We start from the raw sequence: 22459 nt of genomic DNA, 5'->3' as shown, positions 1-22459 counted from the left end.
GAAATCCCAGCACTTGGGGAGGCAGATCACTGTGATTTCAAGGTCAGCCTGGTCTACAGAGTAAGTCCAGGACAGCCAAGGCTACACAGAGAAACCCTGTCTCAAAAAACCAAAAACCAAACCAAACCAAACAAACAAAAAAAAAAAACAAGTAAAAACAAACAAACCTCAGTTATGTTATGTAAATATGCTTTTGTTTTAATCCCGAGTGTAGGATATAGGGCTGCTTTAGTTTGTCCACAGCTGATAAGTGTTTCACCAAGCTCGAAGAGGGCCGTGGTCTTTGCCAGGTGCAGATAGTTTAATTTTGAGGACTTCAAGAAGATATAAATATCAGAGCCCAGAGGGGGGGGGGGGGAAGAGGGCTTCGGGGATTGCTTCAAGGAGACTGTCGGAGGAGGAAGAAGGCTGCTGGTGCGTTTGCTGTTTGCTGATTAGCTGTACTGTTGGATAACCTGATGACTGAGATTGGTATTGCCCCAAAGAACCGATGACCCTAACCACCAGGAAGTAGCTAAGGAAAACTACGCCCCCTCTCCCCACTAGCCTTCTATCTCTCCTACCTAGGGATGGGGGGTGGAAGGGAGGTAGAGGTATAAGAAAACAAAATAAAATAGATAATAAAAAATATACCAACACAGCTCAATATGACCCTGCAGTTTTTAGGGGTAGCCTGTGTTGAAGAGCATGTATTCACAGCCCTTATACTATTTGCACTGTCAAACACAAACCAACCAGACACAATTGAGTATGGCCATGCAATTCTTGGCGCATTCCTGGCTCTTGGGCATGATTTCTACCTGGCTGTGATTCCAAGAAGAACGACCCATTTGGAGGGATCAAAAGTGCTTACTTGGGCCTGGAGAGATGGCTCAGAGGTTAAGAGCACTGTCTGCTTTTCCAGAGATCCTGAGTTCAATTCCCAGCAACCACATGGTGGCTCACAACCATCTGTAATGTTATCTGATGCCCTCTTCTGACATGCAGATAGAGCACTGCATACATGAAAATAAATAAATAATTTTTTAAAGTGCTCACTCATTCCTTTTCTATCCCATCTGAGGAGGCAGTGGGCAGCTGAAGCACTCAGGGCCATAGAAATAGGAGCTACCCAAGGGCCGGAGCTGCTGACTCAAGACTCAAAATACATACTGGAAAGGGCCTTCGCGGTCAGCAGGCCTAAGTCAGCATTCATTAAAAGCTGAGGTATAGTGCTATGAATTTTCCTCTTAGCATTGCTTTCAATTATGATAGGCAGATTTGGGCCCAGGGGTCCCGCTCAAACTATGGCACCAGCCAAGGACAATACAGGCCGTAAACTTTAAACCCCTACCCAGATCCAGCCAATGAACAGGACATTCTCCACATTTGAGTGGAGAGTGGGATATGACTTTCTCACGTACTCTGGTGCTTCATATTTGACCACGTCCCCTAAATGGGGAGACCTGGTGGCACTCAGAGGAAGAATAGCAGGCTACCAAGAAGAGACTTGATACCCTATGAGCATATACAGGGGGAGGAGGTACCCCTCAGTCACAGTCATAGGGGAGGGGAGTAAGGGGAAAATGGGAGGGAGGGAGGAATGGGAGGATACAAGGGATGGGATAACCATTGAGATGTAATATGAATAAATTAATAAAATTTTTTTAAAAAGCTGAGGCTTAGAGAAGTTAGGAGAGGGTCCGCAAGTGTAGCGGATCCCCTACCTTGTCCACACAGGGCTGCTGCGGAGACCTCAGTTCATCAGATACACCTCACAGCCTTTTCTCTTGGGAGCTCTGTCCCTCCTGTCCAGCCCTCACAGCTGAGAGACTGCAGCAGCGTGAAAAGGTGCCCACAGGACCACAAGTCCCCAGGATAAAGAAAGTGGGTGTGGGTTTGGCAAACCTGCATATGGAGAGACGCTGCAGTAACTCTTCATAGTTCTGTGGCCAACACTGCCCTCTTGTGGCTAAAATCTACCAGTGCAGGGTAAGGACCCTGACCGATCGCCGCTGGGTCCTCTGTTCCTGTCTTGAAAGTCTCATCCAGCGACCCAGCCTGGTGTGACACAGATATAGACTCTCTCAGGGCTATTTCTGCGGGTCAGTATGTAAGAGATTGCACATGCCACCTTCCACTTATTATCACCCACCTCTGAGGGGGCGTTCACAAGCCGTCTCTATCCTTAAGGAGCCTTTGAGCGTCTCTAGGACTCAGTGTGGTGAGATGGGCTGGAGAGGCGAGTGAGGCGCAGTTCTGTTGTTAGGCAGTTCAGACGTTTGGGAAGAGAGCTAGGAAGCCGTGGCCAGCCTGGAGAGGGAAGAATTAGGCTTCCCTGGGGCTCATTAGGGCCTGGCTGGCTTTGGCTAAACATGAGACACCTGGACAGTTGCCCCAGAGACAGAGCATAGGGGTGACCCCGTGGGAAGCCCAGCCAGGCTTTTTGTTCTTGGGCCAAAGCTAAAGTTAGTCTTGAGTTGGGTTTCCCAAGCTGGAATGACCAGTGGATGGGCCGTGGGTGGCACATCCCTGCAGATCAGGCTGGGCAGCTTCCTGTGAGATCAGGGACCCTATACCGGTGGTTTCCAGGTATACAGTTGCAGCTCCACCCCTTTTTCACCTCCTCCCCAAAGAACGCACAGGCAGCTTGCACGCAGTTGCCTGGGCCAAAGTTCGGAAAGCCCCACTGGAAACCTAGGCTCCTTAACTCCGCGTCTCCTCCCTCTGACCCGCCCTTCTCTCTCTGTGTTCACTCTGATCTTCCCTTTCTGTCAGTTCCCGTGTCCTAGCTCCTTCATGACACAGACACTTTAACGCTCCCCTCTCTGGTCCCAGAACACAAGGAAAACGCCCAGTGTCTAGCTTAGCCCCCTTTTCTCTGGATCGTGTAGGTTCAGCAATACTTAACCATTGACTCACGAAAGTTGCTGGCAATGGGCCCACATCTCCCTGCTCACAGCATTTATTTAGCTGTGTTGATTTCCACGTCTGGCCTCGCAGCCAGGCTCACAAGACCCCCTGCGACCTGCAGAGCTACCTCGCTATTCTCACTTCTCTCCTAGGTGCAAATTATTTTCCCCATCAAATGGACAACTCAAGACTGATTTTTTTTTTTTTTTTCCTTTTTCACCTGCCTTCCTGCCTTCTCCCTTGCCAGGCCTCTCTTTTTCTTTGTGTACATGTGTATGCTTGTGTGTGTGTGTGTGTGTGTGTGTGTGTGTGTGTGTGTGTGCATGTCTCTGTATGTGTGAGTGGTCATATATGAGTGTGTGTGCACATGTATGTGCAAGCATGTGGAGGCCAAAGAACAATCTTGAGTGTCATCCTCAGAAATGCCTTACACCTCTTTTGAGACAGAGTTGGAGTTGGAGCTCACCACCCTTTAAGCGAGACTGGCTGCTCTGGGGATCCCCCTGCCTCTGCCTCCACAGTGCTGAGGTTGCATGCACCTGCTACCACCCTTGCTGTTTTTACATGAATTCTGGGGATGAGAGCCTCATGCTTGCACCATGAGCACTTTAACACTGGAGCCATCTTCTCAGATCTCTTCTTTTGAGACAGTCTCTTTTATGTATGTATGTTTGTATGTATATATAATATATATATACTTTTATTACACATGTATAAAACAAACTACATACAGCAGGGAGAACCATGTGACAATCATGAGACTAATGAGTTCTATACATGTTACATTCCTAGTGACTTGACCCTCTGCATTCATCCAGTTTGCCTTTCCTGTCTTGTTGGGTTTAAATTTCCAAATGAGATTCAATATCTATCCTATCTCAACTCTAATAGCTTAACTTCTTTAACTTAATCTAAGACGATCTTGTCCCCTAATGAACTAAGCTTGGCTGTAAAACTATACTATCTTGTCTTCAATGCCCCTCAGAGACTTGAGAAGGAATAAAACTTAAACTCCTGAGTGAACCAGCAGTGTGGGTTCGCAGCTTAGGCTAACCTTGAATGCGTGACCCTCCTGCCTCTGCCCCCTGAGTGCGGTGATTACAAGAGTATTCCTCCATTCTGAGCTCCTGATATATTTTTCTTTTATTGAAATAGGATTTTCCCCCTTACAATATGTTCTGATTACCACTTCCCCTCGCTCCACTCCTCACGGTTCATCCCCATCTCCCCTCATCTGGTACCAGTCTCATTCTGTCTCTCATTAGAAAACAAAACAAAAATAATATAGCACAAACAAAATAATGAGAATAGGACAAAACAAGCAAACTAAAGGAAAAGATCTCAAGAAAACTCATAAGAAACAGATATACATGCAGAGAACCACTTGTTCATGCACTCAGGAATCCCATAAAAACAAAACAAAAAAAAAGCCACAGTAAACGCAAAGGACCTGGGGGGGGGGGTAGAGAAGAAGGAGGAGGAGGAGCAGGAGAAAGAGGAGAAGAGGAGGGAAAGAGAGGAGACAGATGGACACACAGATACAAACACACACACACACACACACACACACAGAGAGAGAGAGAGAGAGAGAGAGAGAGAGAGAGAGAGAGAGAGGGGTTGGTGGGGGGATTTAAAGAAGTAAAAAAAAAAAAAAATCTCTAAGACATTATAGGCAAGGAACCTCCAAAGCTGCTGCCAATGACCTTGTTTTGTGCTGGCCATATAGCCTACCTACCTTTGAGTAGTTTGTTTCGCCGGGTGTGGTGGCGCATGCCTTTAATCCCAGCACTCGGGAGGCAGAGGCAGGTGGATCGCTGTGAGTTCGAGGCCAGCCTGGTCTACAAAGTGAGTCCAGGATGGCCAAGGCTACACAGAGAAACCCTGTCTCGAAAAAGCAAAAAAAAAAAAAAAAAAAAAAAAAAAAAAAAAAAAAAAAAAAAAAAAAAGAGTAGTTTGTTTCCCTAGTGGGACTCCCTGGAGAATACTAAGTTTCATTTGCATAGACAACACGCAGACAGCAGGGGCCTTTGACATACTCAGCCCTAAACAGGATGTCTTCATCAAACCCCTCTTCTCAGGGCTCAGGGTGCCCCGGGGAAGAGGAGGCAGAAAGGGTTGTAAGAGCCAGAGGACACCAAGGAGCCATAGACACAACAGAATCGAAGCACATGAACTCCAGAGAGTGAGGCAGCGTGCACAGGGCCTGACTACTTCTCCTTCTTCTTCTTCTTCTTCTTCTTCTTCTTCTTCTTCTTCTTCTGAGACAGTTTCTTTTTGTAGCCCTGGCTGTTGTGGAACTTGCTCTGTAGATCAGGCTGGCCTTGAACTCAAAGAGATTCACCTGCCTCTGCCTCCAGAATGCTGGGCTTAAAGTCATGCGCCACCACTGCCCAGCCCTGATTATATATATAATATATATACTATATATATATATATATATATATATATATATATATATATATATATATATTTTTTTTTTGAGTCACCGTTCTCCAGGATCTGCTAAGCCTTTCTCCTGAACCACTCCTCCTCAACTCTCAACTTCATCCGTTACTCACAGCTAACATCCCTCCCAGAAGTAGCTTCTAGTCTCCTATAGCACAGCAAGGTACCTGCGGTCAGCAACCAACGGACTCTTTCAAAATAGCTTCTAGGATTGGGCATGGAGGCATATGACGGCAATGCTACCGCTTGGGAAGCTGAGGTACAAAGATTGGGAGTTCAGAGTCAGCCAAAGCTACATAAGGACTTGTCTCAAACACAAAACAAAGCATACACAAAATAGCTCCTAGAGAGGGCCTTAAATGTTTCAGCACAAACAAATGATAAATGGGTGTTGGTTTGGAGAGATAGCTCAGAGGTTAAAGAGCACAGGCTGCTCTCTCAAAGGACCTAGGTTCAATTCCCAGCACCCACATGGCAGCTCGTATCAGTCTGTAACTCCGGTCCCAGTGGATCCCACGCCCTCTTCTGGCCTCTGATGGTACTGCATGAACATTCAGGCAACGCACCCATACACATGAAGTTAAAAAGGAGTCTGGAGTGATGGCTCATTGGTTAAGAGCACTTAACTGTGCACACATATAACCACAGGCAAAACACTCACATACAGCAGGACAGTGGTGGCGCACACTTGTGATCCCAGCACTTGGGAGGCAGAGGCAGGCAGATCTATGAGTTCGAGGCCAGGCTGGTCCTGACTTCCAGGACAGCCAGGGCTACACAGAGAAAACCTGCCTCAAAGAAAAACAAAAAACAAAACCCAATCCCCAACCCCCATTCATATACATAAAATAAAAATAAGTAGATATTTAAAAGAAAGAAATTATAAATGCCTGCAGTGTTGTTAATTACTCTGATATAACTATTAACAGATTGTATACAATTGTCAAAATCTGACACTGTGCCTTGTGAAACATATAGTTACTATATGTGACTGACTTGAGGTCAAGGGGATAGCTCAGGTGGGTAAAACCTTGCAGTGCATTAAGGGGCTGAGTTTGAGTCCCAGAATCTTTGTTTTTGTTTTTGTTTTTGTTTTAATGTGATCGTGCACACCTTTAATCACAACGCTTGGTAGGCAGAGTCAGGTGGCTCTCTGTGTGTCCAGAGGCCAGCCTGGTCTACACAGTGAATTCCAGCATATGTAGAGCTACGCAGTGAGACACTGTCTCAGAAAATGAAAGCAAGTCAAACAGAAGCATCCAGGCTTGGCCTGTGTACTTGTCATCTCAGCACCTGGGGGGGTAAAGACAGGTAGATGCCTGCTGGTTTACTGGCCAGGCCAGCCAGCAGCCAGCCCCAGTGACAGACTGTGTCTCAAAACAAACAAACAAACAAACAAACAAACAAACAAACAAACACACACAAAATTGGGAGACAGCCTCTCATGGCATACAGACTGGCCTAGAACTTGTTCTCTAGTTAAGGAGGACCTTGAACTTCTGAGTCCCCTGCCTCCACCTCCCCAGGGCTGGGATTCCAGGCACGTTGCTATTCTCAGTTTATGCCGTCTCTGTAGCAGGGATCGAACGCAGGCCTTTGAGCAATGTGAGGCAGGTAGGTGCTCTTCGCTCCAACTGAGCCTCATTTCCAGGCTAATAATGGTAAATTTCCAGTTTCTAGAAAAAAATTGAATACAACCCTATCCTTCCTTTTGAGCTCTTGCCACCCCATGAAGCCCTCCTTGGTCCCTCATGAAGGAGTGGCTTTGTCTGTCTGTCTGTCTGTCTGTCTATCTGTCTGTGTTTGTTCCTTTTTTCCTTTGGCTCTGCACAGCAGTTTGACACACCCTGTGGTTTATGGCCCACCCTCTGTGCAGCAAAGGGTAAGGTCGGTTTGCCTTTGTACCTGTAGAGATAGGGGTGCAACATATAGTTATTGAGAAAATTGGAGCCTGCAGTTTGGGCTCTTGGGGAGGGGGTGCTCTGTGACTGCAGGAGATGGTAGGGGTGTGCAGAATGGGGAGGCGGGGCCTGTACAGTGAGGAAGGGTGCCAGGGTGTTGGGAAGGATTCCAAGTTGCCCTGAGCCAAATCTACACATCCTTAGTGATAGAGAAAGAAAAATAAAAGGGTGGGTGGGTGGGTGGGTTTAGAACCTAGAAGCTTGGGGTCTGCTTGACCTTCCTTCACTTTCCAGCTGTACAGCCTGGGGCAAATATGTTCCCCTCTGGACCTGTTCGGCTATAACACTGGAGCTTGACTCCCAGCCTTCAGGGACTTTCAGCTCTGGTACTCTTGCTCTGCCATTTTGCTCCCCAGGCCTCAATGGTAGAGCTAGTATCCCACAAAGGACCATAGCCTATGGCCACAGGGGTAGGGGCAGGGGTAGGGGCAGGGACAGGGACAGAGGCAGGGGCAGGGGAAGGGGCAGAGACAGGGGCAGGGGCAGGGGCAGGGACAGAGGCAGGGGCAGGGGCAGGGGAAGGGGCAGAGACAGGGGGCAGGGGCAGGCGGGGCTCTGCATGTGACGTGTGTCCTAGGGAAGTTGTGACCTCACTTGGAGGAGGCACACAGGGTGCAGGTGGAGACAACTCCCCAACTCAGTGCAAGTAGGGGCACCTGGACAGGCCCTGGGGAAGAGTTTTGTTTTTTTGGATTTGAGGTTTTTGGTTTTTCAAGACAGGGTTTCTCTGTGTGGCCTTGGCTGTCATGGACTTGCTTTGTACTAGGCTGGCCTCGAACTCACGGAGATCCACTTGCCTCTGCTTCCCCGAGTACTGGGAATACAGGCATACGCCACCGTGCCCAGCCCCAGGGAAGAGTTTTGAGTGACCCTCTCCCCTTTTCCTCTACTGTGCTTCCTGTCCTCTTCCACACCCGGTTCCTTAACAAAGTGACACTGAACCCTAGCAACTGTGGCTGCGCAGGAAGTCACTGAGCCTCTCCGAGCCTCCTCCATTTCTGCATTTGGAGATACTGAACCGGACCCAGAAGACAGCCTGTATGTGCCTGCTTTTTGGCTGGAAAAGAGCAACTGGTACCCATTGTCCCCTAGGGTCCCAGGCGAAGGGTCAGTGGAGCTTTGCATGGGGCTCTGGTGTGGGGTGAGGCCCATTGGAGGGACAGGCTGGTGAGGGTGTTGGATGGGAGCCCCCGATAGAGAAATGTGGCTTGAGCCGATCCTGATTGCCACTGAGATGGCCACTCCGTCCATAAACCTGTTCGTTGTGTTTTATGGAACCAGAAGCTGTCTGCGGTTTTCCTTTGGGGGGGCGGCAGCGGCGGTGGGGGGGGGTAGGGGGAAGGAGGGGGGCAGGATTCAGGCTTGAGACTGGCTGCTGGAAAGGAAGCAGCCAGCATGGCTAGGCCTGTTCATTCACTGTGGATGTTCCTGCCACTCTTTGGAGCCTGGTTCATCCGAGGCCCCCAGTTTCTAATCTGGTTGGGAAGGATTTATTTTTGGGTCCCTGTAACCTAGCAATGGGCTCACATGACCAGTGGCATCTGCAGGCTGAATATACTGTTGGATCTCGGCTCCTGGCAGGGGGTGTGGGCCAGACTGTGGGGGAAACAAAAAGAATGGAAAGGCTCTCACCTCTGCCTTCCTTGCCTTTCTTCCAGCCCCTCAGCCCAGCCCTCTCAGATGGGGGCAGGGGAGGAGGCGGATGGATGCCTTGGGGAGCAGGTATCTCTGGTACTGATGCTCCAGGTCTCTGGAGAGCTGAGACCTGAGGCACAGTGGAGAGGCCCCAGCTGGGAGCTCGCTCTTTGGGTGTCTGTGTTGGGGTGACCAGTGGATGGAGATGGGTACAGAAAGGATACAATGCTGGTACCCTGGGGGGAGGCCAGACAGGAGAACTGGAGGCTTAACAGGCACTTGGTATAAAATGATGAGATCTCAGAGACACTCCTGCTCCTGGCTGTAGCCCTAATATTTGCGCCTTCCCTTTGTTTCCTGTTAGTATTCCTCAGAGAGAGGTCACGTGCAGCAGCTCTCCGGTGTGAGCGGATTGATAAACTTTTTCCTGAGATCGGGTTTTGACAGAAAACAGAGGGTCAGGGAAGGCAGACGCGGGTACCACTAACCAGAGAAGGCCCTCGGGGAGGCGGGGAGGGACATCCAGAAAGCCACGCGGCATCATTTGCTGAGTAAAGGACACACAGATGAAGGATAAATCTGCTTAGCTTTCATCCTGGACAGAAAACGGTGGGTGGGATGGAAACCCGTGGAGCTCATGAGGAGCTTAGGAAAGAGCAATCAGTTCTCAGGACTCCCCCTGACCCCCCAAAAAGAGGCAGGCAATGTGGGGAGGGGGCTTTTCCCTCATCTTGTAGCTTAGCTCCCAACTGTGCACACCAGACCAAGGGGAGCATGGCACTATGGGGAGGGGGTCTCCCTAACCCTGTGGGGACAGAACCCCCAGGTGTGCACACTGGACCAAAGGTTGCAGGCAGGATTTGAGGGGTCGGATCCAGTTTCCTCCCCCCTTGGTTTTCTTACCTCCTCCCTTGTGCTGGAGGGTATGGTGGCTCGGACCTGTGATTCCGACATCTAGACGGCTGAGGCAGGAAGATCACACATACAGGGTCAGCCTGGGCTACACTGCCAGATACTCTCAAAAAAAAAAAAAAAAAAAAAAAATCCCAAATAAATGAATGGATTCGAGCTGAGGCGTGATGCCAGTAGCTACTCTGAATGTTCACTGAGCAGACGTCAGGAGCAAGCAGCAGCGCCTTTGCTGTTCACAGCGCTGCCTAGGCTCAGACTATTGGCTCTGGCTTGTATTTGGTCTGGAGATGGTCACTTCACCTCATGCCCTCTTATCCTCAGAGGTGAGTAACTGCTGCCTTAAACACTGGTGTGAGGGCCGAACATGCCGTCTGTCAAGAGTCTGCTAGTCACTGAGAAGTCAGGGAGTGCGGCTGGTGGAAACAGAGGTCACTCCTCATCCTCTTTAGGCTAGTTGGTTTTCTTGGTTGTTGGTTTGGGGCCTAAAGCAGCCAGCCTGTCCTCCCCCCGTCTGAGTCCCCTGGGTAAGTCACTAGTTTCATAGCCGTTTGTCTGGATCTAGTAAACAATCCTAGAGTTCCCTTTTGGAGCCAGAAGGAGTTGTTGGATGTGCAGGAGACTCCCCACAAGGCTCTGGTGTCAGCCTCGGATCCGATCGGAATTCCCTGTCCAGGCTCCTGGCTCTGCTGGTGGGGCTGTGAAGCAATGTGAAACAATGTGAAGCAATGTCTTCACCCCAAGAATATGGCTACTGGCCGGGAGACGGTGGTGCTTTTAACCACAGCACTCGGGGAGGCAGAGATGGATCTCTGAGTTCAAGGCCAGCCTGGTCTACGAGCAAGTACCAGGACAGCCGTGGTTACACAGAGAAACTCTGTCTTGAAAAACCCTGCTTTTTTTTTTTTTTTTTTTTAAATGAATGAATGTGGATATCTTGGGGCTGGAGAGTTGGCTCAGCATTTGTGATTCTTGTAGAAGACGCAGGTTTGGTGCTAGCACCCACATGATAGCTCACTTCCTTCCATAACTCTAATTTCAAGGAATCCAATACCTACCCTCTTCTGACCTCCCTGCACACCACAGGCAGCACACGTACATACATGCAGGCAAAATACCCGTGCACATAAGACGAACTTAAAAGAGAGAAAAGATTGAGCCCGGGTTGTGCTCTGTGGAAATTTTAAGCTGCCATGATGGGAACCTATCCTTGGTATCGGTCACTAGCAATATCCGTCATAGCTAGCAGGAGGCCAGACCCCTGCTCTCCCTTCTAAAAGATTGTCACACAGTGCTGCCACTCTGTGAGTGATGTTCCCAGCTCTGTCCATCCCTACACATGCAGACCAACCTGAGCCTTCCTGAGAATCTTCTCCTCTGCCGTCAGGGAGCAGAGGTGCGGGCATGGACATGCGGAAGATAGTTCAGGAGGGATCAGATTCCTCTGTCTCTGTAAGCCTGTCAAGCTTTATTCCAAATAAACATACAGTTTAAGCAAATAATAGCAATGTGGTTTGAGTGGGGGACAAGTATAGGGTCAAGATAGGGATTCTCATTAATCTGTCTGCTATACAAATGTGTCCCTTTCTAAAGGGGTCGGACCGTGGATAGATACATCAGCCTCTGGAGCCTTGGCTTTTCCCACGTCTAATCCTGGAGTTCTGGCTACTACAGAAGCACCTTGGTTCTGGTATCATACAGAACCATGCAATAAACAATAAGGCTGTCTGAAACCTTGGGGATCATCTACCCCTGAATCCTATTGAGCAGATAAGAAGCAAAGGCCAAATGGAAATGACTCGCCCAAGGTAACTCAGCGATTAACTGCCTAGCGCTTCTTCTTTACCAGACTGACTGGGGAGGGTTTCCCCTGCCTGCTTGCCATCAGCTGGCTCCCCGAAGCTCTTGAGATACAGTCCAGATTCCTGAAAGAAATGTGAGGAACAGAGCTTCCTGGGCACTCTGCCTGGGAGCCCCTGAGGCCCAGCTGTTTGCTCCAGAAGTGGCTTTAAGGGGCTGGGAGAAAGCAGGAGGCCACTAGGACCCAGAAGCTCTCTGAGCATCCTGCTCTGCTGGCTGCCTCTCTCCGCTTACTGCAGTGGTTCAGGCTTCAGCAGCCTTGGAGAAGCATCAGCTGAGAGCAGCTATCACATAGGAGCTGGGAGCTGCTCAGCAAAGGTAGGAGTTGCCGACTAGGCCAGGAATGGGGGCGTGGGGGGAGAGGCAGACCCAGGGCCTGGTGGTCAGTGCCGCCTCACCTTACAGAAGGGTGGCATTCCAAGGGGGCAGCCCACCCTGTCCTATGGTGGGCAGTTCTGTCAGAGGATGGGCTCCCAGGTGTCCCAAAGGTAGTGTTGGCCTGTGAGCATCTCTAGAGCCAAGAAATGGGAGGTTGGTCATCTCCTCATGGCCCGAGTAACTACATCCTGCAACAGACAGCATCCTCTGTCTGCCTTGCTGTGTGTCATAGAGATAGGTCCCCACATCCTAGGAATAGGCCCTTCGGCATTCCAGGAGGATGGGCATCTGAGTCCTGGGCGTGGGCAGCTCTGCTAGGGAGAAAAATCTCCCCTGGACTGAGAGGGCCTTGTTCTTGCCTGAAGGTAGGCCAGGCTTGATCCTTGGCATAGAAGCTCTGCATGTGAGACACAGGTACGTGTGAATCCCAGAAGCACCTATGTGTGGCCTTGGGCTAGGCACGTGTGCACATCCTACATCCTGAAATGAGAATATCCGTCCCCTGACCCTGTCAGAGGCCAGACCTCAGACCCTAGAGTGGTAAAGCCTTCCAGGTACTAAAAGGTCTTGAAGATGAGGAGGAGATGAAGAACACAGTGGGAAGGTGCAAGTGTCTATTGAGGTAGAAGGTGTGATGACATGAGCTAGGAGTGGAGTCAGACTCCTTGGGTTTCCCCCTATGAAGCCGTCACACCACGGCCCTCCCCTCCACCGCCCTCCGTCAATGGGAGAGTAGCTAACTATTTTGGTCTGTCGATGACAAGGTAAACTGGAATCCTGGAATTTGACAAGACTTGGGGGTGGGTGGAACTATAAGAAAGAAAAGTACCCAGTGCTTTTCTTGCCTAAGGTTCCATCACAGCTGCACAGCAGCCCTCCGTGTCCATGTGTCCACATGAAAGCCATGTGTGTTTTTCTCAGTCAGGGACTGTAGCTGTACCTTATTGGGTTGGACTCCTGCTGTCCATCCACACACAGTGGGACTCTCCCTCTTTTGGGTACCACATCTTTGAGGCCCCACTCCTGGAGAGAATGGAGGTAGAGAGTAAAGGTTAAAGAGGTATCCTCTAGGTTTTCTTTCTTTTCCTGGTAGACCGCTTTATGAGAATCTGACATCTCCCTGGAGAGAAGCACATCTCTAGGCAGTTGTCCAAAGTTAGGGAAGCCACAAATTCAGGAGCCTGGGCTATCCTCCTCAGGAGAGACTCCTCTGGCTGGCACACAGATAACTGAATATTTCAGGAGTTTGTACTCTGGGGCCAGGAATCAATTAGTCAGTTTGAGTCTGATTCAACTCACAAGAATTGCACTCAGCCGGGCGTGGTGGTGCACACCTTTAATCCCAGCACTCTGGAGGCAGAGGCAGGTGGATCGCTGTGAGTTTGAGGCCAGCCAGGTCTACAAAGTGAGTCTAGGACATCCAAGGCTACACAGAGAAACCCTGTCTCAAAAAACAAAACAAAACAAAACAAAGCAAAAAGAATTACACTGAACACCTAATGCATGCATGGTACTTAGAAGTGGGTTAGTGCAAGGGTTATGGTAACACCCCAAACCTATGGTGATTGTGAAATAACTTTGAGAGGAACAGGGCTCTGGCAGTTATGGGGTTCTCTTCACTGTGGCTATAAAAAGGATGAGTTGTTTTAAGTGGAGCAACCACCAAGTGGTCCCCATCCCAGGAACTTGCAGAGCAGTGAAGTAGCTTGAGGGTCCTGTAGTCCAAGCCTTCCATGTCACATTGTAGAAAGTGTGGCCCAGAAAACATTTACTTGCCTACAGAATGGCCATCAGACTTGGCATGTCTGTGGCTTGTCTCTAAGCTGTGTAACTCAGCATACTGTGTTGAGGGATGTGTGTGTGTGTGTGTGTGTGTGTGTGTGTGTGTGTGTTAATTACACTGGGGACAATCTGTTTCAATTATATGCAAACTTAATGTGGGTAACGACACACAAAACAGATGTGACCTGTCACTTGATTGGGAGATATGGGGTTGCTGATTTAGTCTGGTTTTCTCTGCTTTCTGTGTACTTAATTCTGTAACTGCAGTCCCCCACCTTGGCCCCTACACCTTCATCCTTTTCACATTGGACATTGACTCTCACCCTTGGTCCTGTGACTGTGGGAAGAGGTCATGACCGAGAGAGCTCTGGGGCGAGCAATCCTTCGTTAGCTGCAGTGTCCATCCACACGGGGAGCTGGGCGTGGGAGGTTAGCCGCTTCCACCCATCAGAACACTGCGGCCCTGAGAAGCTACAGAGAAGGAGAAGAGGGACAGATTTCAAATGCTGTGTGTCCCTGGCCACGGGAATTCAGGGGCAGATGAGGCGGCATTCCTAGCAGCTGGGCATTCGGTCTCCACTGCAGCCTCAACACCCTCAAGCTGGCAGCCCTGTATTTGGGGAGTGATGATGTCAGTAGGGACTAAAGTACAGCTGTCCTGTCTAGGTGACAGTGGGAGACATCAGTAGGGTCTGTTCAAGTCCAACAAGGATTTACTGAAAGCCTGCTAGATTCTGGTTGATATGAGGCAACTCCTCTGCATGGAATGGCACAGATGGCAAAAGAACCATCCTTGGAGCCACACTCCTTTGAGCTGGTCTCACCTGAGCTGTGTGATCTTAGGTGTGCTCCCTAACTTTTCTAGGCTGCAGGCCAGTCTACCTGTGGAGAGATGGAGATGGTGTCATCTGTCTCATAGGATCATGTGAGGAAGAAGAAGAGCTGATGGACACGGCATGCGTAGGGCAGAGCCCGGCATGTGGAGGGCGCTGTTTAACCATGACCGCTTGTGCACCCAGAGCGGACTCAGCGAACAGTTATGAAACAGGTGTCCTGCCTTCCTTTTGCAGATGCCTTCATGAGGAAACTGGAGTCCACAAGAGTTGCAGAGTGAGTAATGCCGAGACCTGGAACGAGAAGCTGATGACATCTCAGGAAATTTACACAAGCGACCCTAAAGCCGGATCACCGTCCTAGAGTAAAGCGCGGACCCCCGGAGGAGGGAAACAGCTTTAGGAGTGCCCTCAAAGGGGAAGAAAAACACGGAGAACTAGGAAAGGAAATGGGAAAAGAGGAGCCAGAGGCCACTGGGAAGGTGGCTTAGAGCATGTGAGGATCCACCCTTCGTGTGATTGCTACTTCCCTGCGCCGGGGCTGGCCCTGCGGGCTACCTCCTGACAGAAACTGGTTATGAGCTCCTGAGCTCAGAGCTGCCTGTCCTGGCGCTCTGTTCACACAGGAGCCCAGCTTGTCACCTGGCTGGTGACAAGAGCCTGCCCTACAGGCTCCAGCAGAAGGCCCCCAACGAAATTGGGAAGCCTGGGCCTGGGCTGACATCCCAGGGTTGTGGAGTAGGATGGGGGATGGGCCTGTGACAGGAAGTGCCCTGGGTGTCCTCTTTCGGCCCCATGGAGTCCTCACCCATCCCCCAGTCATCAGGAAATTCGTCCACTTTGGGAAGGTCCCTTCAAACCCCAGGTCCCTCTACTGCCAGCGGGGTCCCAGAGTTGGGGCTGCGGGACGTGGCTTCAGAATCAGTGGCCCTCTTCTTCATGCTCCTGTTGGACCTCACGGCTGTGGCTGGCAACGCTGCTGTGATGGCTGTTATCGCCAAGACGCCTGCCCTCCGCAAGTTCGTTTTTGTCTTCCATCTCTGTCTGGTGGACCTGCTGGCCGCCCTCACCCTCATGCCGCTGGCCATGCTCTCCAGCTCCGCCCTCTTTGACCATGCCCTTTTTGGGGAGGTGGCCTGCCGCCTCTACCTGTTCCTGAGCATTTGCTTTGTCAGCCTGGCCATCCTTTCCGTGTCCGCCATTAACGTGGAGCGCTACTATTACGTGGTCCACCCCATGCGCTACGAGGTGCGCATGACACTGGGCCTGGTGGCCTCCGTGCTGGTGGGCGTGTGGGTCAAGGCCTTGGCCATGGCTTCCGTGCCAGTGTTGGGAAGGGTCGCCTGGGAGGAAGGAGCTCCCAGTGTTAACCCAGGCTGTTCTCTCCAATGGAGCCACAGTGCCTACTGCCAGCTTTTTGTGGTAGTCTTTGCTGTCCTTTACTTCTTGCTCCCCTTGATCCTGATCTTTGTGGTCTACTGCAGCATGTTCCGAGTGGCTCGCGTGGCTGCCATGCAACACGGGCCGCTGCCCACGTGGATGGAGACGCCCCGGCAACGCTCCGAGTCTCTCAGTAGCCGCTCTACTATGGTCACCAGCTCCGGGGCTCACCAGACCACTCCACACCGGACGTTTGGGGGTGGGAAGGCAGCAGTGGTTCTCCTGGCTGTTGGGGGACAGTTCTTGCTCTGTTGGTTGCCCTACTTCTCTTTCCATCTCTACGTTGCCCTGAGCGCTCAGCCCATTTCCACAGGACAGGTGGAGAACGTGGTGACCTGGATCGGCTACTTTTGCTTTACCTCCAACCCTTTTTTCTACGGATGTCTCAACCGTCAGATCCGGGGCGAGCTTAGCAAACAGTTTGTCTGCTTCTTTAAGGCAGCTCCGGAGGAGGAGTTAAGGTTGCCTAGTCGGGAGGGCTCCATTGAAGAGAATTTCCTGCAGTTCCTCCAGGGGACCTCTGAGAACTGGGTTTCCCGGCCCCTACCCAGTCCTAAGCAGGAGCCACCACCTGCTGTTGACTTTCGAATCCCAGGCCAGATTGCTGAGGAGACCTCGGAGTTCCTGGAACAGCAACTCACAAGCGACATCATCATGTCGGACAGCTACCTCCGTCCTGCCCCCTCACCAAGGCTGGAGTCATGATGGACAGTTGGGAGAGAATTAAGGCTTGGGGCCGGTTTCTGATCTCATGGACCGCTTTTCCAGTTGCCTGGGGTTTGGGCTGGGGGTCTCTGGACTTAGCTTTTGCTTGGCGTTTCCTGGGTCAGGGACCAGAGTCAACAGGATGGACGTGTGGCAAAAAGCCTTGGACTTGGCTGTGATCTTTGACTATTGGGGGAGGGGATCTGGGTACAGTGATGAGAGAAAAGGGTCACAAAGGTGAGGTAAAGCCTTTCTACCAGTGAACTTTTCATGCCTCAGGAAACAGGGGAGCTTCTGAAGGGTAGGCACTGGAGCAGCAGGCTAGGCGCTCTTATTCTGGGGACCATTGAGGTTTACTTCCTTCCAGTGTAATAGTCCAGAGTAATACACTGAAACAAGGTAAGAAAATGGCCCGCATCTTCTCATTTGCTTACTAGGTTGAAAATCAAAACAGAACAAAACAAAAGAGAACAACAACTAGCCAAGTGTCTCCACAAGTTCATAGAGCGTTTTTATTTTATTTATTTTTTTAATGTCTAAGATTTCTCTTAAAGTGAGAAGGCCTGTAGGGTGAACTCTTTCCTGAATTTGGCCAGCAGCAAGGAAAACTGTAATTAGGGTAGTGTAGGAGAAGACAGAAGAATGCTCTGCAGCTCTCTCCTGCATGTAGGAGATCAAGTGTGGGTCCTGATCTCAGCAGAGACAAGTGTGGAAAAGGATGCCTCTTTCCTCCCTGTCTTTTGAGTAACTAGAGTGACTGGGCATCAAAGAGATGAGGGTGGACGTTAGTCTTTGAATTGGTAATGTGGCTGGATACAGAAAGGCCAGGTAAATTACTCTGATCAATAATACTGCCAATCTTTTCTTTCCAGGACTGGCCTCCTTGATCTCTCTCCTCATGGCAGTGACCCACTTCCAGCCCCCCCCTGGACACTCGGGTACAAGAGACTAAGGTCGGGCACAGGAAGGGCGGGGTTTCCACAGTCCATGAGATGCCTCCCCGCTCTCCCAATTCATTGCTCTCAAAATTAGCTTCTGTGATAAAGACTTCACTCTGTCTCCTGCCTCAGCCCTAGGCTGGAGAGAGGGCAGAGAGTTGGGCTTTGCTGTTTATTAAGACTATAGGGACCATGTTGGTTAGTAACAGCAATTTTCAATGGATAGGGAGTAACTGAAAGCCGGACAGGCCACCTACCTGATCCTGTCCATTCTACTTCCCTCGATTGAATACTGAAGGGTCAAGGTAGAAGCAGAGGTCGATGTGGTCTATAGCTGAACACATTTCTGGTGAATCGCCCATCAGTGGGGGAAAGTGGGTTGGAGCGGAGTAGTTTCCCCTTTGAGCAACTAATAAATTTTATGATAAAAGTTACATTATATCAATACCGACTCCTCCAGTTCTATTCAATTCATAAATAGTTGAACACCAACATCCCCCGAGACACACACAGATGATGTGCGGTCTCCGCCTTCAAGGAGTTCAAGGTCTAACTTGATCAGATACCTGCATTTTTGCAGAGCATTTAGGTGTGATGAGGTTGTACAGCCTGGAGAAGATATCCATGCTTCCGCCTTCTGAGGGGCCATTGAAGTGACGCACAGAGACGCTCAGCAGGCTGTGGAAAGTGTGAGGTGTGTAAACACAACTCTTCAGTGAAGAAAATAACCAACTAAATAAAACTGGCCAAACTGCTTTTCCCCCTTTTGGATTAGGTAAATTTCCAGGTTTCTATCTTCCTGTCAGTTGTGTGTTCTAGTCTACTGCCTATTCCACCGAGGAAACCCCTCACAAAATATACACAGACAATGAGAGTCCTCTCAACGTCAAGACTTTTTCTCTTTCTTTTGAGATAAAACTCATGCTGAAAAATCTCCCTCCTCCTATAGCAGGGAAAAACTTTGATATACTATCAATCCACCAATCAGCTGGTAGACATGGAAACTGCCAGTAGATGGCACTGTGTGCCCAGTAAAAACAGGAAAGGTACTTAGGAAGAGGGGTGTGTGTGTGTGTGTGTGTGTGTGTGTGTGTGTGTGTGTGTGTGTGTAAAACATTGCTTGGCAGCCATTTTGTTAATTTTTTTAATTTTGCCCTCCAATCCTTGCTTCACATAAAAGGATGTTTTAAATGCAAGGAGATTTCTAACTCATACTGAAATAACCTGACACTAAGATATTGGTTCCCCATGCCCCTCCCCCACCCCCATAGGAACAGATCATAAAGTAAAACTTTCCTTTTTATCACAGAAAGAATTTTCCCTACAGCTTTTTCTATGACAACCTTCCAGGAATTTTCTAGTCCCCGAGACAGATTGGTAAAGTTCAATATACAATCCTTAGCTCTTGAAAGCCGCTCCTGGACAAAACCTCCCTTATGTGCTGAGGAAGCAACAGGATGAGACAATCATCCTGTTATTTTTGCCTATATCTTGGTATTGAGGTGACTGCCACCCTAAGTAAAAACTTTAGGCTTTCTGTTATCAGTTGTCCCCATGCAATACCTTCTAGAGGCCCGACAGTTCAAAGAAGGGAGATGTAATTATTGTGTGGACATGGGAAAGCTGCTCAATTTCTCTGAGCCTATTTCCTCCTCGGTGACAATGCGGCTCAATATTACCTACCTCACAGGGTTGTAGACCTGAGACATGGAAGCACCTAGCCATAGCTGGCAAATAGGTACTCAATAAATGCTGCACTTTCCTTTTGCCTTCTGAACCCTCCCCCCCCCCCCAGAAGCGACCATAAAGGAGAAGCAGCCTCTTTCTTTTTAATGGTCATTCAGAAATGAGTGGGGGACTTTTCAGCCTTGGAACTGGTGTTATGAAGTGGTTGAGGTTCATCGCCTAATTAAATGTTCTAATTGATTCATTTTCACTGTATAGACCTTTCCCTTGGGGATTTGTATTTTTAAGCTTAGCTTCTACAAGAGAAGCATGTTCGAAATTCCAGGGAAAGGTTTCAACGGCTGCAAAAAGTGCCCGTTCCTAAAACAGGTGGTGAGAATCAGCGTGGGGCCATTTGTCAATAAAGGTATTTCAGGATTACCTTCACAGGGTTATGACTTACAGATGTTCAGGTGACACTAGAGAGACAAGTTTGTGGTTATCACAAAGGAACTCTTGTTAGATTAAGGAATGATGCTGGCGCTGGTTTGCTTCTGGGTATGGGACTAAGGCCCATTGGTTTACGTTGGAGAAAGGGAAGCACAGAGATATTATAAATGAACTACACTTATTTTTTATGTTCTATTACTTGCTAGCAGCCGAGCGATCCTTTGCTAACGTAGGAGTGTCAGGCAAATGTACAGCTCACTGATATTCGTACGTAGTGGCAGGAGGACTAAGATACACTTTTAAGAGCAGGAGGCTACGCCTAGTCTTGGCAAAATGGGTGCAGCGTGAGGAAAGGATGAAAACCCAGGCTGGGAAATTTGTTCCTATCGCAAAGATCAGACTGAGAGAACTTTGGCTGAAGTGTTCAACACTCGACTTTAGGCAAAGACCCGGACTCTACAATCTCAGATCAAAAGGGCTTTTCTGGAGACGGAGACTTCCCAGGTAAAATTCCCAGAGGGCTGTGAGCTCTTATTTAGGAATCCGGTCCTCACCGCCAAACCTGTGCGTCCTCAAGAAGGCATCGCGAGCTGGAAGTCCCGCTTTTTCTACACTTGGGATCCAAGTCCAAGAGCCCAATAAGTAAAAGGGTATTATGGCTGGGAGATGCGGAGCGACCGATCTCCATCACTCCACGGGCACAGCCAGTCTCTCGGGGAGTTCCGCCTTCTGCCCGCACCTCCTCCGCCTCCCACCACCACAGAGCTCTAAGTGGTAACGGCCGCTGGGCGTCGCCGGAAGTGTCGTCGACAGCAGACATCCGGTTCTTCCGGGCGCTAGGGGAGCTGACGGAGGAGGCCACCGCCCAGCAGAAGACGGAGTCTCAGCCGGAGGAGTCGCGGTTCCCGCGGTGTGTGAGTGAGCCCGGGCCAGGTTCCCCTCTCCCGCCGCCGCCATGGGCTGCACGTTGAGCGCCGAGGATAAGGCGGCGGTGGAGCGGAGCAAGATGATCGATCGCAACTTGCGGGAGGACGGAGAGAAGGCGGCCAAAGAAGTGAAGCTGCTGCTGCTCGGTGAGGGGTTGGGGGCGGAGCTGGAGTGTTAGATCCCCTGCGCCGGTCCCGGGAGCAGCCCGAGCCCGTAGGGGTCTAGCCAGGCAGGCAGAAAGGACCCCCAAGGGGACCCGGGAGGGAATGCCCGGCATGGGGCGGGTGCTGGGCTTGATGATTGAGGCCCCGGAAGGCGTGGGGATTTCAGGTTGTAGAGGGTGTAACCGGCTTGGCTCGGTGCTTAGCAGAGTTGGGGAGTTTGGAGCTCGGAGACTGTGTTGGAAATCCGGGAAAGGCTCGGAAAGGGAGGGAGCGAGATTTAGGGGAGGTTTCACGTTGGATTGGAACGTGTTGAGGACGATAGGGAATGGTGTTTGGTGGGCCTGTCCGGCGTTTGTGTGAGTTTGATACTTGGTGGCAGGCTAAAGCCGGGAGGATTGAATGATTAAACAGAGAAACTGGGACAGAGAGGTCACATAAAGAACGTGCTGCTTGTAAAAAAAGAGCGCACGTATTTTTGTACTGCTAATAAGGTGGCTTGTCCAGGAACGTAAAAGAGGGAGGTGGGTGAAATAAATGGCAAGTTCTTGGGTAAAAAAAAAAAATAAATAAATAAAATAATAATAATAATAATAATTGGGTGCAGAGGGCAGCTATACTTTTTAAACTTTTCCTAACTTTTGTTTTTCTCTTGAGGTTCTATAACTCCTGTTTTTATTAAAGGGATGGGATGGTGTAAGCTGAGGCTTGTGATAGAGGGCAGGAGATTACAGTGGGGACGATCTAGGAATGAGGTGCTGTAGGAATAGAGTTGGTAGAGGGTAACATACGGAGTGGGGCATATTAGCCCTAACGATTGTGATACGTTCAGGGCGGGGGAGGGAGTTGTTTTTTTATTGGGTTTTTCGAAATAAAAAAATTGGCTTCCAGACTACAGCATGTTGCCTTATACTCAAGTGGCTTTTATGTATAGTCAGACATGTTTTAGTCAGGATAATTTCATTTTAAACTTTGATAGGCCCAGTAAGCCATATAAAATTCTCTGGTATTAGCTTACCAATACATCCAGGCATATTCATTATTCGTATTTCTGAGGAATCTGTTAGATGAGACTAAGTATGAGTCGCAGGGTCTTATAAGCATGTTCCAAGAAGTCACTGGAAAGTTCCAGTTTCACTTTGTGACACCTCAAAGGACAGATACCACCACCATCATCTCTGACACTTTGTGCTTTAAGATGTGCCAGGTGCTTGTTTGTGTATTGCAGAAGCTCTAAGTGGCAGCTTGAAAATAAAGGAAAAGATACACAGCGGAGTTTGAGCTTCCAGAAGAAACAAATTCAAATCATGGTTCTGGGCTACCATTGTCTGTATAAGAGGTGTCTTCTGTGGCTGGACATGGCTTCTGGGACTTAGCAGGCACTTGAGCTTTTACTATTACCTATAGGTTTGCTGAAGCTTGTGCTGGTTCACGGGGCCTCTCAGTCTGATAATAAAACACAAGAGTATTAGTTTTCT

The 22459-nt window shown here is 49.6% G+C and overlaps 2 protein-coding genes across 2 annotated transcripts in view; both read left to right on the top strand.

Moving 5' to 3' along the window:
• The first annotated feature begins 15343 nt into the window (after positions 1-15343).
• On the top strand, positions 15344-16845 carry Gpr61 (G protein-coupled receptor 61). The gene has a single exon (XM_051165878.1). The coding sequence runs from the start codon at positions 15491-15493 to the stop codon at positions 16838-16840; it is 1350 nt and encodes a 449-aa protein (XP_051021835.1). The 5' UTR covers positions 15344-15490; the 3' UTR covers positions 16841-16845.
• Positions 16846-20790: 3945 nt separating this feature from the next.
• Gnai3 (G protein subunit alpha i3) overlaps positions 20791-22459 on the top strand; it is a 39459-nt gene continuing 37790 nt past the window's right edge. The window contains exon 1 of the mRNA XM_051166068.1: positions 20791-20966. Within this exon, the coding sequence (XP_051022025.1) occupies positions 20849-20966 (118 nt within the window). The 5' untranslated portion in view covers positions 20791-20848. The remainder of the gene's footprint in view (positions 20967-22459) is intronic.

Source organism: Acomys russatus, chromosome 23, assembly GCF_903995435.1.
Source record: "Acomys russatus chromosome 23, mAcoRus1.1, whole genome shotgun sequence".
Taxonomy (NCBI): domain Eukaryota; kingdom Metazoa; phylum Chordata; class Mammalia; order Rodentia; family Muridae; genus Acomys; species Acomys russatus.
Note: the sequence above shows the minus strand (reverse complement) of the source record. Positions and strands in the feature narration are given on the sequence as shown.